Below are 14,526 nucleotides of genomic sequence, written 5' to 3' on the forward strand. Positions count from 1 at the left end.
GTTAGAGCTGTCAGGGACAATACTGGTACTACAACTATACATTCCACAAGATGTAGGAGATTAGCACATCTGGTCCAAGAATTGTGAAAGGTCTGATTGCAGTGTCAACACTGTTCAAGTGGAAGGAAGTGGAGTTAGGGGAACTGAACTGCTTTGCCCCTCCCCTGGAATTAGCTCAATTGCATAGGACCCTGTTTTTGTCCTAGGGATGGTCCAATTGCACAGATCCCCCCCCCCCCCCGATCCCCTTCCCTCCTCCCTACTGTTACCAGATTGCACTTGGAAGTGTAAATGTCAGGCAGGGGAAGAGGGATCCTTTTGAGACATGTGAGAATTCAAGTCCCATGTTCAGCTAACATGCCTTTCCACATCTGTTCTTAATTAGTACATGCAGAAACAAATACTTTCTTTTCTGTCTGAAGCCTGTTTAATATTTCCATGATATGGGAACTCATTTTCCCATCCTGTCCCAGTGGGAACTCATTTTCCTGTCCTGTCCCCGCAAGTTCTTTTCCTGTCCCTGCCCCCATTCCTGCAAGTTCCGTCCTCCATCTGCACAAGCCTCAAACACTTTAAAATAGTAAGTGTTCGAGGCTTGTATGGTTAAGGCAGAGCTTACAGGAATGGGGGCAGGGACAGTGACAGCGAGAAAACTCACGGAAACGGGACGGGGAAATTGAGTTCCAGCCATAAGGATTAGTATGAAGGCGTCTGCATGCTGTGATTCACATAGTGGAAGCTTTCTGTAGAACACCAGTGCCAGTTGATCATTTCAATATAAAGTAAATACAGAAAAAATATTGCCTAATATTGTTTTCTTCATTAGGATATAGCTTTTTGGATTCATAGTTTGATATAAAACAAATAAAAACCAATTGCAGAAAATTAGCAACACATTGTTAAAATATGTTTTGTTTTTACTCTCACCCTTATCTCAAAATGTCCTGGGCTAGCTCTTTGGGTTGGGTACCCTGACCAGGATCTACAAAACCAAGTTCAGGTTTTTGAGCTGGGTGTAGGTCTGGACTGGGCTAAATCCCAGTAGGCCATAAGTTACTCTTTCCTAGGCACACTTTGCTTTAATTTCAGCAATAAATATTCAGTTAACTTCAACTTGCTTTACTGACAGGAACTTAGTAAACACAGTTCATGATAGGTAACTTCATATTTACAGTTCAAAAGTGTCCAGAAATGCAGTTTGACCTCAAAACTCTTCCCTTCAAAATCACAGTTCATAATACAATCCAGCCCAGTTTCAGTATAATCCACGGGAGTGTCAGGAAACAGCATGTGGTAAATGCCATCCTACAGTCTTTTCCTTCTCAATGTTTCTGTAATCACAAAAAAACAGAGCCAACAACCGCAAGGTGAATAGCAACAGGAAAAGAAAAGTGGGGAGGGAACGGTACACGTCAACCAGTGACAGTGTTGAGTTTCAAATCATTTATTAAATGCAACACATACAGTATGTAAATAAATATCGGTCTATATGATATATCCTTTTAGACACTTTGTCTGTCTTATAAATCTTTTCAGACTCTCTTATACCCGACATGGTCCATGTTTTGGCTACAACACTGACGCCTGCGTCAGGGGTGTAGGTAAACAATCCACTAGATGGCATTGAAATACTTTGCATCTATGGAAAAATACTGTGGGGTCACAAATTCAACGCATCACTCAAGGAACTGCGTGGCTGGGTCTTTTAACGCTATTCGTGAAAGGTCCAGCTACGCGGTTCCTTGAGCGATACGTTGAATTTGTGACCCCACAGTATTTTTCCATAGATGCAAAGTGTTTCAACGCCATCTAGTGGATTGTTTACCTACACCCCTGACGCAGGCTTCAGTGTTGTAGCCGAAACATGGACCGTGTTGGGTATAAGAGAGTCTGAAAGGATTTATAAGGCGTGGAGGGGCATAATCAAAAGGAACGTCTAAGTCCGTTTTCATCTAAGTTGCAAGTCGTCCAAAGTAAAAACCAGCTTAGGACACATTTTCGAAAAATACGTCCCTATATGTCCTGTCAATCTGATTGTCCAAGTCGCTAAATTGTCCATCTTTATACCACATTTTCATCCATCTTTTCGTCCAAGTCAAAAATGCCTACAACAAGCCCTGTTGGACGTGGGAGGGGTCTGCAAAGTGATGGACTGAACACCCAGACATGGCACCTAAATAGTGGGGTACCTTACAGGGCACTGATGTGAACTTCACAAAAAGGGTGCCATGTCTTCATCTCACTACAGCTCCCTTATAGGCCATGGTGAGCCCCCCAAACCACCTCCAGAATCCCCTAGACCCACTTATCTACCACCCCAATAGCCCTTATGGCTGCAGGAGCCACTTATATGCCAGTACAAAAGGGTTTTGGGGGTGTATAAGGTTGTGCACATGTTTCAGTATCAATGCAGTGATTACAGGGGCTTATGGGCATGGGGCCTCCTCTCCATGGGTCCCTAACCCACCCCCAAGATGGCTTAAGACGCCTCTGTGCAGCACGACTAGGCTTTCCTATGCCAGGCTGCCAGGTGATGATGTTCTGGAGGCACAATTTCCAAGTTGTGATTAAAATTTTTATGGGGATGGGGGAGGGTCAGTGATCACTGGGGTAGTGTGTGGGGGTCTGTATTATGTGTTTGCAGTGCTTATCTGGTGACTTTAGGTGGGTTTTTGCGACTTAGACCATGTTTTAAATGGTCTAAGTCACAACGTCCAAGTTCCGTCGATCCTGTGCGGTATAACTTTCGGTTATACATGCAGTACGACTAAGTCTAAGCTGGCCCACGTCCCGCCCTCGACACTCCTCCTGAAACGCCCTGTTTAGCTATGGTCGCTCAGCGGCACTAAGAAGGCCTAGGTCGTTTAGAAATACATTTAAACCCCGTTTTTATTATCGGCACTTGGACGTTTTTTTTTTTGGTTTTTTTTGTTCAAAGTGTTTTATTGATTTTATAAGTAGAGAAAAAATACAAAGCCAACAATGTGAGTGCTCCAACAAGGAGCACATTATAACAATATCATTAACAAGTGTGAAGTGCATCCACAAAGGAATAATGATCACAGATTATTAAATGCATAACAAAATAAAGATGTGATGACATTAGTTCAAGAAAGGGGTATTGAAGAAAAGAAAAACAAAAACAGTAGGTGAAATGCTCAAATAATGTTCATCCAAGTGCCGACTTAGGCCGGTTTTTGGACGTTTCTCTCTTTCAATTATGAGCCCCATAGTGTCTAAAAGGATATACCATATGGGCTGATATTTACTTGTATATTTGTTGTATTTTATAAATGATTTGAAACTCAACACCGCCACTAGTTAATGTGTACAGTTCCCTCCCCACTTTTCTTTTACTCTCAATGTTTCTGTCCCATTCTGGCACAGGGGATTTCCACTAGCAAAATGGAACTCCTGCCAGAAGTGAGGCATTCCCGCTCCCACTTCTCCTACCTGGGGTGTCTTTTCTCTCAAGCGTTCCTTTTTGCTCCCAAGCTGGGAACACTCCGCAGACACCCACTGTTGTGTGGCAGGGGCTTCAGACCCCAGTCCTAGCTTCCAGGACTTCCCCCTCAGTGCTAAGGTCTTGGCGGGGATGGGCAACCAAAGACCAAGTGCTCATAATCAGTCCCTTTTATTACTTTTTGGCCCTGTCCACATGGGCTGACTCTTTCTGCAACCACCCAACAGGCTGAACATTCCAGCCTTCCTTGCTTAGTGACCGCTCTGAACCATGAATCCAAAAAGTTATATCCTAAAGAAGAAAACATTAACAATAGGCAATATTATTTCTTCTACACCCAAAGCAAGGACATTTTCAGGAGGGTCACATGCTGTACACAATAAATTCCCTTTTGTAAACTTGAGAATCATTTGAGGAAGGAATGTCATGCGAGCGTCATCAATGAATGACTACAACATCGTTGCCTGCAAATGGAGAGTGGCCGCTTGTGGATCAGGTGATAAAGTGCATCATAGTCATAAGAATCCAGTGGCTCTGAAAAAGCCAATGGCTGCTCATGAATCTTTTTCCTTACCATCATCAAAGGTGTCCACCAATTGACTGGGATTGATCTCTGCTCCTCCAATTAATATGTTGTCCAAAGCCCACTGTGCACGCTCAGGTCCTGAGAATGCAAGCCCATTGCTCACAACAAAAGGTTGCCACCAGCGTAGGCGAGTTGTGTTGGTCTGAGCAGGGTCTGGTAGCAGGATGTAATCGTATCTGGCTGAAACATATTTCTGGTAATCCATTTCATGCAGCAAAACCCAAGTTGTCCCTATAGTAAAACAGGCATTACTTGTAAGAAACCTGCAAGAGATGCAATTCCTTCCTGGATAGTCTGAATTACATGCTGAATTTAAAGTCAGACAGGTGAATATTGAAACCTCGGGATTATTATTCTAAAATGCTGGCGGAGGGATCAGGAGTTTATTGACATGTGGGAGGATATAAGAAACAGCTTTTCCACTCCTATTAAGCAGCCTGCAATGTTGGTTACTTCATTGTCCTGAGATTTGTCATTTCTGTTTCATTTATTTCATTTTACCCATAGAGACAATGTTTTTGGATCTGGGCAAAGGGGGAGGGGGAGATCCTGGTCCATTATCTTGAGAAAAGACATCAATTCTAGTACGGGATAGAGAAACAGACCACACAGGGAGTAGATTTAGAGGCTCTCAAACTTGACTTTTATTTTGTCAATAGTGTATTACCGAGAGCTATGAGCCTCAGATTACAAGTATATTATGTCATGTTCTGGGCATCAGTGGGTGGGTTGGGGGAATAGCTGGTGGGATATAACACACCACATTCTATAGATTATTCATACTGTGTTTCCTGTTATTTGATTGTGTTTTGGAAATCTTTAATAAAAAGATTTAAACACGAAAAGGCTGGCCGGAGCGTTTGAATGCATTCCCCCCCATATTCTCTTGTGTGTGAATACTAGAAATTTTTGCAGAATTGCTAATCGGATGCTAAGTGGTATTCTGTAATCTGAATGTGCAACGCATAGCACTCATTTGCAAAGGAGCATTCATGAAGGGCGGGGCAAGGGTGGGGCAAGGGTGGGGCAAAGACAGGGCATGGGCATCTTCCACAATTATACACCAGGGAGGGGACTAAGGCTCTGATTGGCTCAGATGTGTAAGGCCCCTCCAATAGGATGGGCCTTAGACACCTGGGACAATTCTCAGGGGGGAGGTCGGCAGTTCCGTCAGGAGGGAGTGGGCATCCCTCCTGCCAGGAGGACTTCCCGGGGGAGGGTTCACTGCTGCAACCGCTCAGCTGATTACGGCAAGGGGATTTCTTTGCCATGATCAGCTGATAGCAAGAGATCCCTAGGGCACAATTCTCTAACCAGCGTCTGTGACATGGGCACTGGTTAGAGAATCGGGGCGGTTAGGTAGGGTTAGGCGTCTGGCCAGTAGGGCAGATGCGATTCTGTAAAGGACACCGGTGTGCAATTCTCAGCTGCTTCTTAGGCGCCTGCAGAGACCAACGTCCTGTACAGAATTTCCCCCTAAGTGTGTTTCTTTTTCTTGCTTATTTTTCCAGCGCCATATTTAAAATCTGGCCTTACAGTATGTACTGTAAATGTTTTTGAATTTCAGGCCCAGAAAGCCTACATATTCCACGAGACTCTTGTGGAATATTTAGGCTTTTTCTCGCAAAGCCTTTAATGTTCTTGATAAATTGGGTGCCCATGGCACTGCTCTTCTACTCCTGCCCAGAGGAAAAAGAAACACTTAAGGGAGGATTAAGGTGTAAGGCAGCAGAAAACAATATCCTTTGGCAAGGTTGTTACTTCACTTCCATTTATTTTTTTAACTGGCTCTAAAGTGTCTGAAGGGTGAGGGGAAATGGAAAAATTCTGGTAGAAGCCTTGTTCGAAAGGAGAATGAGATTTGTTGGTCATGAACTTAGAGCAGGGGTGTCCAATGTCGGTCCTCGAGGGCCGCAATCCAGTCGGGTTTTCAGGATTTCCCCAATGAATATGCATGAGATCTATTTGCATGCACTGCTTTCAATGCATATTCATTGGGGAAATCCTGAAAACCCGACTGGACTGCGGCCCTCGAGGACCGACATTGGACACCCCTGACTTAGAAGTTTCCGGTAGCAAATTCCGTACTGGCTGGTGAAAGAGACAGGAAGTTCTTCTTTACCCAACGTGTGGTGGACACCTGGAATGCGCTTCCAGAGGACGTAATAGGGCAGAGCACGGTACTGGGGTTTAAAAAAGGATTGGACAACTTCCTGCTGGAAAAGGGGATATAGATAGAGGATTACTGCACAGGTCCTGGACCTGTTGGGCCGCCGCGTGCGCGAACTGCTGGGCACGATGGACCTCGGGTCTGACCCAGCGGAGGCATTGCTTATGTTCTTATAAAGCAGCGAGAAGTTTGGAATGATGAAATTTACAAAAGCAAGATCATGAAACAAGCAAAACAAAGAACTAATAAACCATAGTTGTCAGGTATTACAGTGAAGATTGTATTTCATGAAAATGGAGTAGGCCAGGGGTAGGCAATTCCGGTCCTCAAGAGCCGGAGCCAGGTCAGGTTTTCAGGATATCCACAATAAATATGCATGAGATAGATTTGCATCTCAAGGAGGCAGTGCATGCAAATCCATCTCACACATATTCATTGTGGATATCCTGAAAACCTGACCTGGCTCCAGCTCTCAAGGACCGGAATTGCCTACCCCTGGAGTAGGCTAATGCTTAGGACAGTAGGGTAAAAAACAGGGAATGCTGGGTTCAGATCTGGCTAACACGCCGTGTGACCTTGGGCGAGTCACTTCACTCTATTGCTTCAGATATGAATTGACGTGAATGTCAATGCCAAATTGTCCACGTTAACTTCCTGGGGAACTGACCCAACCTCTAGTAATGTAATCTGGCCTTTAACTGACTAGGTAAAGGTAGAATAGAAAACCTGAGTAACATAACATAACATTGTGAGCTCAAAGGGAACAAGAAAATGTCCACTGTGGCTGAAGGTAACTCACCTTGACCTACTGATGAAAATGCATGAGCTAAATAACTAGAGAATTTGACACGTACCAGGTCATGGACTTACATTATCTCATCCAATACCATGCATGGTACCAATCAAAGAAAGTGTACTGGAGAGAGGGAGCAGGTCAGTTATGGAACTGATGTCATTCAGCTGTGAAGTAAGGGAAGCCAATTGCCATTGTGTGCGACACCTACTGGCACAACTCAGTACTGAGAGTTTCACCTCAGGAGGGCTAATAATACTGGGGACAAGAGAAGACGACCATGCAATTCAATAAAATTCCTTGGCAGTGGCACTTGCCTCCATCCACAGAGTAATCCAGCAAAACGCCCTCCTTCCTGCATGTTGGTCTATGGCATGATGTCATGTTGCTCTCACTTCCAATTCTAGCCCAGTACTGCACAAACCTATATGAAAGGAAATAAACATATACCAGCAGATATTAGGTTTGATTTATAATACAAGAGGTAAACATGTCTTTTCAAAATGTTTCAAGATCAAGGTTCAACTTTATTTAACATACTGTGAATCAGTAAAATCTAAGTGGTTTACAAATTCAAATACAAATTATTGGTCAGATAAAGGAAAGAAATGGAGAAATACACAAGGGAACTAGGCTACAAATTTGCATTTAACAGGGGAGAGGATGGGGTTACATTGCAAACATATATTTGTACAAATAAATTGAAATTGGAAAGCATGCACTACTTGGTGAATGCTGACATTCATATTCAAAAGCACTGTTGTATTTGGTATTAATAAACCCTGCAAGTGGCAATGAAAAACTAATAAGTCAATACTCAGCCAGTGGACCTGCTCTTGGGAATTCTTTGCTGAGCAGCTTCCATACTGATCTTTCTTATCTAGTTTTTCAGAAGTTAATTTTTTTTTTTTTTTTTTTTTAAATAATCCTTATTGATTTTTTCAGCTTACACAAAGTGCAACAATTATACATTCAAAAATACCAAAGAACAGCACTTACATACTTGCAAATTAACTGAAAATTACCCATCCCCCCTCCCTCCCTACCTAGATGTGTGTATCTATTAACTAAAGTTTTTAATCATTCTGTTGTTTAACAAATGACTCCAATGAACTCCAAATAACTTAAAAAAATCTTACTATTCCCAGATTGTTCTGCTAGCATCTTTTCATATCTATAATATAAACAAAGTGTTCCCCACCAAAAAGAAAAAGTTAATGAAGCCAGTTCTGTTTGTACAGTATTATGGGTTGACTAATCATGGACTATAGGTGATATTAGTGGATCTTATAATTTAGCAGTATTTTTTCTGGTTTTTGTAATATGCTGTTTGCTATGATGCTTTTTATAAATTTAACTGTTTTGTAACAAATTTTGCATACAATGGACTGCTTAATGCTCAGTTCAATAGCGGTATATCAAAATGAATAAATCCAATCCAGGTTTTTTTTTTCTATCCTAAATTAAACTGCATAGCTATATGGATAGCGGCTGACTATTGGGGGCAATCTGTAGAGTTAGGTGGAATCCCCACGCTCTACCTCCTGCTTTGCCAATGACTCTTTCCAGATCATGCTGGGATGGTCTGTAAAAATTTTCAGTGCACTATCCGTATAATGCCTCTGTACTTTCACAGACAATGGACTTATCTGTAGCAACAGCTGTTTCATAGATAATACCTTATGAATATCTGGCCCTAAAAATACCTGGGGGAAAAACAACAGAAAAGGTTATCTAGGCATTAGGTTTACCTCTATCACCTCTTAAAAGTTTGTACATGAATGATCAATTATTAGTCAATAAAATACCCTGCTCAGTGCTGTACCAATTGCTGGATGTCAAAATTATACGAGTATGAATAAATGCCGATCTTCAGCCACTGCAGATGGCCAGCCCCATTTTAGACACGTTACAGAAGTAGGATTTGGGACATGCAGGTCAGTGCTAGTTTCACTAGTATTTTAGAACAGAACTTGCTGAGATATTTATTTATTTAATTCTTTTTCAATCCCATTCTCCCCAAACAGCTGAAAATGGGTTACAGGTTGACATACATAATACTCAAACTCCTTTATTAGGCCAACAATAGAACTGAGAAGTTAGACTTGCTCATGAATAGAGATAAAGACTTTATTTCTCAAGGGCCCAAAGTCAGCAGCCAGAGCAAAATCATGGTTGTTGAACATGTAGCTGGGCTATCATCGATTACTGTCTTATTTTCTCTATGAGCTTCTTTTTGCATTTTTTTAAATTATGTTATTATTCATTTGTATTATTATTGCGTTTTTGCTTATGCTGTAATTGTGTGGTACTTAGCTCGGGTTTGGAGTAACGCCCGGCTTGCGTCCCACACCCGTAGTTTTTAAAAATACGTTTTTATCCTAATTCGACACATACTAGGGATCTAATATACGTGGAGGGGCCTTTTCAAAACATAGGCCTAAGCCCAAAGTTGGCAGTAAGAAAATGCCCATTTTCGAAAGGCAAACCACCATATGTCTAGAAATATATGTATTTTAAAATCCTTTAACTGGACATCCAGACCATCTATCTTTTATAACTAAACCGAATCAGGAGCAATAATAAAAACTTGTGTTGAAGATCAAACTCAAAACAATGACTCCACAAGTTATTTCTGCTATGTTTTAGCAACGATAATAATTAGCACCATACGTGAAGGGAGGCCAGTAGATTAAAGAATGCGGGGTTACACAAGTTACAGCACTGGGTTTGGATTTATTTAATTTGTCCAGCATTATCGTTGGTGTGCCGCCTCCAGCAAGTTTAAACTGCTTTCAGATAAGTATCATTTACTTATTTGATTTATCTTTTCTAAAGTAAGAGTTTGTGATCAAATGTGAGGGTGGCACAAGGGACTTTGATGTGCTATGATGGTCCCTTCTATACAATCATTGCTGGCATTTTTATGACACTAATTGATTGGTGACTGAGCACTACATATAATTTTACACTGTTATATTTTCTAGCACGTATGGTGCTAATTATTATCATTGCTAAAACATAGAAGAAATAACTTGTGGAGTCATCTATCTTCTATACCAGTGATTCCCAACCCTGTCCTGGAGGAACACCAGGCCAATCGGGTTTTCAGGCTAGCCCTAATGAATATGCATGAGAGAGATTTGCATATGATGGAAGTGATAGGCATGCAAATTTGCTTCATGCATATTCATTAGGGCTAGCCTGAAAACCCAATTGGCCTGGTGTTCCTCCAGGACAGGGTTGGGAACCACTGTTCTATACCACATTTTTGAACAAAATTACCCCAAGTCCCGAACACCCAGAACAAGACCATTTAGACATTTGAGGGGCTGCCTCAGCCTCGCCACCCCCAGCCCTGCCCCCTCAACCTTTTCTCGCCCTCAGAACCGCGTCGGGAGGGCATCTGCGCATATGTGGATGCAACATGATGACATCACATGCATGCGTGTGACATCACTGCTTGGTATCCACACATGCGCTGATGCCCTCTTGACGCGGTCCCGAGGTGGAAGCTTTTCAAAACCTGGACAAAGTGCTGGGTTTTGAAAATCTGTCCGGACAGCTGGTTGTGTCCGCTATGAAGAAGACAGTCTGGGTAAATCCAGACATCTGGTAAGTCTAATACAACCCCTCTGATATTCAGCTGGTGGTGGTCAGTGTTTTTTTAAGCACTGATTGCTAAATTATGCCCTGATATTCAGTGCTGGGCCATGCACAGAGCTTACGCAGGCCTGTCCGATATTCAGCTGCTCTGCATAACAGTTATGTGGGCCTGCATAAGTATTTTTTTTTTTAAGTCTTTATGCCCCCTTCTACCTACCTACATACCTGGTGGTCCAGCAAGGGTCTTTAGGGGTAAAAGCGCAGCCTCTTTTCTCCTGCCCCCTTGTGGTGACCTTTCAAAATGGCCGCTATGACCTCTAGTGGCAATTCGCTGTACTACATGAAGTACCTAATTTCCAAGAATGAGCATTGCCTCTCCTAAGTCACATTGGCTAATAATAATTTTTTGAAGGCCTTTCCTCTAGGAATTTGGACTCAATTGCTGGATTCAGCTATTGGAGGAGAAGATATGTCTAAGGATATATAATTTAGCTGTGGCTTTGGTTTTTTTTTTTTTTTTCCTAAAGAAGAGGAGTTACATGAATAAACATCAAATGACTTAAGATAATGTAAGGCAGCATAACATACTTTGCACCCCTTAAATCTAAGTCTTGGGTGACTGCCTGTCTCACTGTGGCACCTCCAAAATAAAGAGCTGTGTCTTCTGCCAAAATCCCACATTCCATGCAAGCCTTTCCACCTTCCACAGACAACCATAAGTCCGACTTTATTTCTTCATTGTCAAAACGCTCCTTCATGAAAGTCTGCAGAAATGAATTGGAAATCGGCCATTAATAGGCATAGTTACAAAGCACTTGTATGGCATTGCTTCTCCCATCATGCATCAATTTTGATCTAAAGAAAACATTCACAAAGCACTTGTATGATGGTGCTTCTCCCATTATGCATCCATGGGGAACATGCACATTATTTCTGGCTCCACTAAAAATGTAGGTAAAGAAAGTCAAAAAAGCAGGGACTGGACCAAACCAAACAAAAGTAGGGGTCAGACAGATAGCTTTTCCAACCAGTAAACTTTTATTGACATGAGACAAAAACCTTTTTGACTTGACATGGAGCCGTGGTTTGGCGGAAAACCACCTGCCTCAGGATAGAGTTACCATATTTAAGGATGGGAAAACCCGGACACATGGCCTCGCCCTGTTCTGCCCCCAGCCCTGCCTTGATCTGCTTCCAATCCGCCCCATTCTGCCTCTAGCCCCACCACATTGTAATTAAAACTTCCCTATCCCCTAGTACCTTTCGTCTCTAATAAGTCTTAATTAGTTTTAGTTTTACCCTCCTCTTATTTTATTTCAACTAAATCTTAAATTTTATTAGATTTTTCTAATTTTTAATATTGTAAACCGTCCAGATACATGTGATGGTCGGTATATCGAGCCATAAATAAACTTGAAACTTGATTCCACTTCCAGCCCCACCCCACCCAATTCTGCCTCCAGCCCCGGCCTCACAAACCCTCGCCTCTTTTTTGCCGACCTCCAGGCTGTGTATAGAGGGCCTCCAGCATGAGCGAATGCGTGTGACATCATCCGAGAATACTTGTTGAAGGCCCGCCAGGTTTTGGAAAGTCCATCTGGGAACCCGGACTGTTCTCTAAATAGAGGAAATGTCTGGGTTATTCTGGTCTTCTGGTAACTCTACCTCAGGCGTCAAGATCTACAATTAGAACTTCTATTTAAGTTTAAAAATTCCAAACCATCTTTTTTCCTGTCTTCATAAGGCTCAGAAGAATATAGGTCTTTATAAAAATTAAGAAATTGACTTAATATCTTTCCAATCTGATTATGTGAGATTCCGTTATCAACCTTAATTGCAATAATATTATTCCTTCTTTTCTTTGCTTTTAAATAATTTGCCAATAATTTTCCCGTTTACAAAAGTTAGATAGCTCTAAGTCTAATAAATGCTGGCATTGTAATCTGATCATTTAATTTACCATTGTCCCTGTATAAGATTATTTTGGAATTCAATTTGGATTCAAATAATTTATCTATTAGAAAACTATGTTGCATTATCCTATGATACTATTCTGTTTGGCATGGCTATGAGGAAAAAAAGTCAAATATCAGCACATAATAACAAACTATTATTAATCTTGACTGGGGTTGCTATTCAGCATATCACCAATAACTGGAAAAATTATACTAATCTTAATTATACATTTTGGTGGAATTCGGTATGCCATATTTTTAAGATGGAAAGAGCAATTGCAATACAGAAAGGAAACTATAATAATTTTATAAAGATCTGGGGCCATTGGAATGATATTGTAATGAGTAAACATCATTTTCCTTGGATGAATATATGTACACATGGGGGGGTGGGGGGGAGTTTTTCTGGAAATTTCACTATATTATATTTATGATATAATTGATTATAATATTTGAAAGAAGGTAGGTGGGACGGGATATAATTTTTATGTTTGTAGAATTATATGAGAATTACAAGTGTTATTGTTATTAATGATATATTCCTGTACGCTTGCTGTAAGTTTTCAAAATGAATAAAGAATATTAAAAAAAAAAAAAGAACTTCTATTTAAGTAGAATTGGATTACTATATATGTAATGCACAAATCTATTTATTGCATGTTTTCAAGTACCGGTATGCATAATTTAATGTTTATGTTTGCCATCCTATTTATTTGTTCTGATTGTAGATTTTGACTCCTGAGGCAGGCGGTTTTCTGCCGAGTCCGAGTTTTTTGTCTCCTTTGAATAAAAGTTTACTGGTTGGAAAAGCTATCTGCCTGACCCCTACTTTTGTTTGATTTGGTCCACTAAGAATGTATCACTTTGGGTGCGATGCTCAAAGCAATTTATCTGGACAAATGACTTAGCTGCGGCTATCCCTGAATTTCAGCAGCATTATCCAACAGTGCTAATATCCTTACAGACCGTCTCGGTACTATCTGGATAGAAGTGTGAGGACAGTCTGAGGGTGGTGCTAGAATTTATTTGGACAGCAGGGAAAAATCTGTCCCATCTTTAATTGAATAGCCTCATTATGGGTGCAGTTCTAAAGGGTTGCCAAGATGCAGTGTGTTGAGTTCTAATTTAATAATGGCATCTGGACACTCAGATTCTGTTATAGAATATTTATTTATTTAATTTAGTATTTATAGACCACTTAAAGCCTAAGGGGCTCTTAATAAAAATAAAAAAAAAGTTCAACTGTACTTGGACAATCAAAAAGACAGATTGTCCAAGTACTGATAATGCCTCTGAACGCCTAGAGCGAAAAGAGGTGTTTTTAGAGGAGGGGAAAGGGTAGAAGGTGGGAGGGAGGTGGGCCGACCTAAACTTAGTCATACTGCAAGTATAACCAAAAGTCTAAGGAGATCGCCCAGTCGGAACTTATACGTTTTGACTTAGATCAAAAAAGGTATAAGTTGCAAATAGGGGCTGCTGAGCTGATTGCGGCAGCCGCAACCAGCTCAGCAGCCGCATCAACCTGTCCCCCCCCCACAACAATCGTGATCCCCCCCGAACTGCCCAATCTTTCATGCCAGCTCCCTCTGACAAAATGGTGATCGCCGGCAGGAGAGATGGCCAATCTCTCCTGCCAGCACCCTCCGAGATAACAGCGATCGCCGGCAGGAGGGATCCCAAGCCCTTCTGCCAGCACCCCCACCCCCAGAACCCCAAACCAGCAGGAGGGATCCCAAGCCCTTCTGCCAGCACCCCCACCCCCAGAACCCCAAACCAGCAGGAGGGATCCCAAGCCTTCCTACCGGAAGGCATCCCCCCCCCCCCCCCGCGAATACTGGCAGGAGGGATCCCAAGTCCTCCTGCCGAAGACACCCCCCATGAACCCCCGAATGCCCCCCACTAACCTGACCCCCCACTACCCCAGACCACCCTCCACTAACCTGTCAGTTGGCC

The 14,526-nt window shown here is 41.9% G+C and overlaps 1 protein-coding gene across 1 annotated transcript in view; it reads right to left on the reverse strand.

Moving 5' to 3' along the window:
- RELN (reelin) overlaps positions 1-14,526 on the reverse strand; it is a 534,390-nt gene that overhangs the window by 37,027 nt on the left and 482,837 nt on the right. The window contains exons 54-56 of the mRNA XM_033958706.1: positions 11,207-11,382; positions 7,330-7,436; positions 4,038-4,280 (exon numbers count right to left, since the gene is read on the reverse strand). Coding sequence (XP_033814597.1) covers positions 4,038-4,280; positions 7,330-7,436; positions 11,207-11,382 — 526 coding nt within the window. The remainder of the gene's footprint in view (positions 1-4,037; positions 4,281-7,329; positions 7,437-11,206; positions 11,383-14,526) is intronic.

This window comes from Geotrypetes seraphini, chromosome 9 (assembly GCF_902459505.1).
Source record: "Geotrypetes seraphini chromosome 9, aGeoSer1.1, whole genome shotgun sequence".
NCBI classification, from domain to species: domain Eukaryota; kingdom Metazoa; phylum Chordata; class Amphibia; order Gymnophiona; family Dermophiidae; genus Geotrypetes; species Geotrypetes seraphini.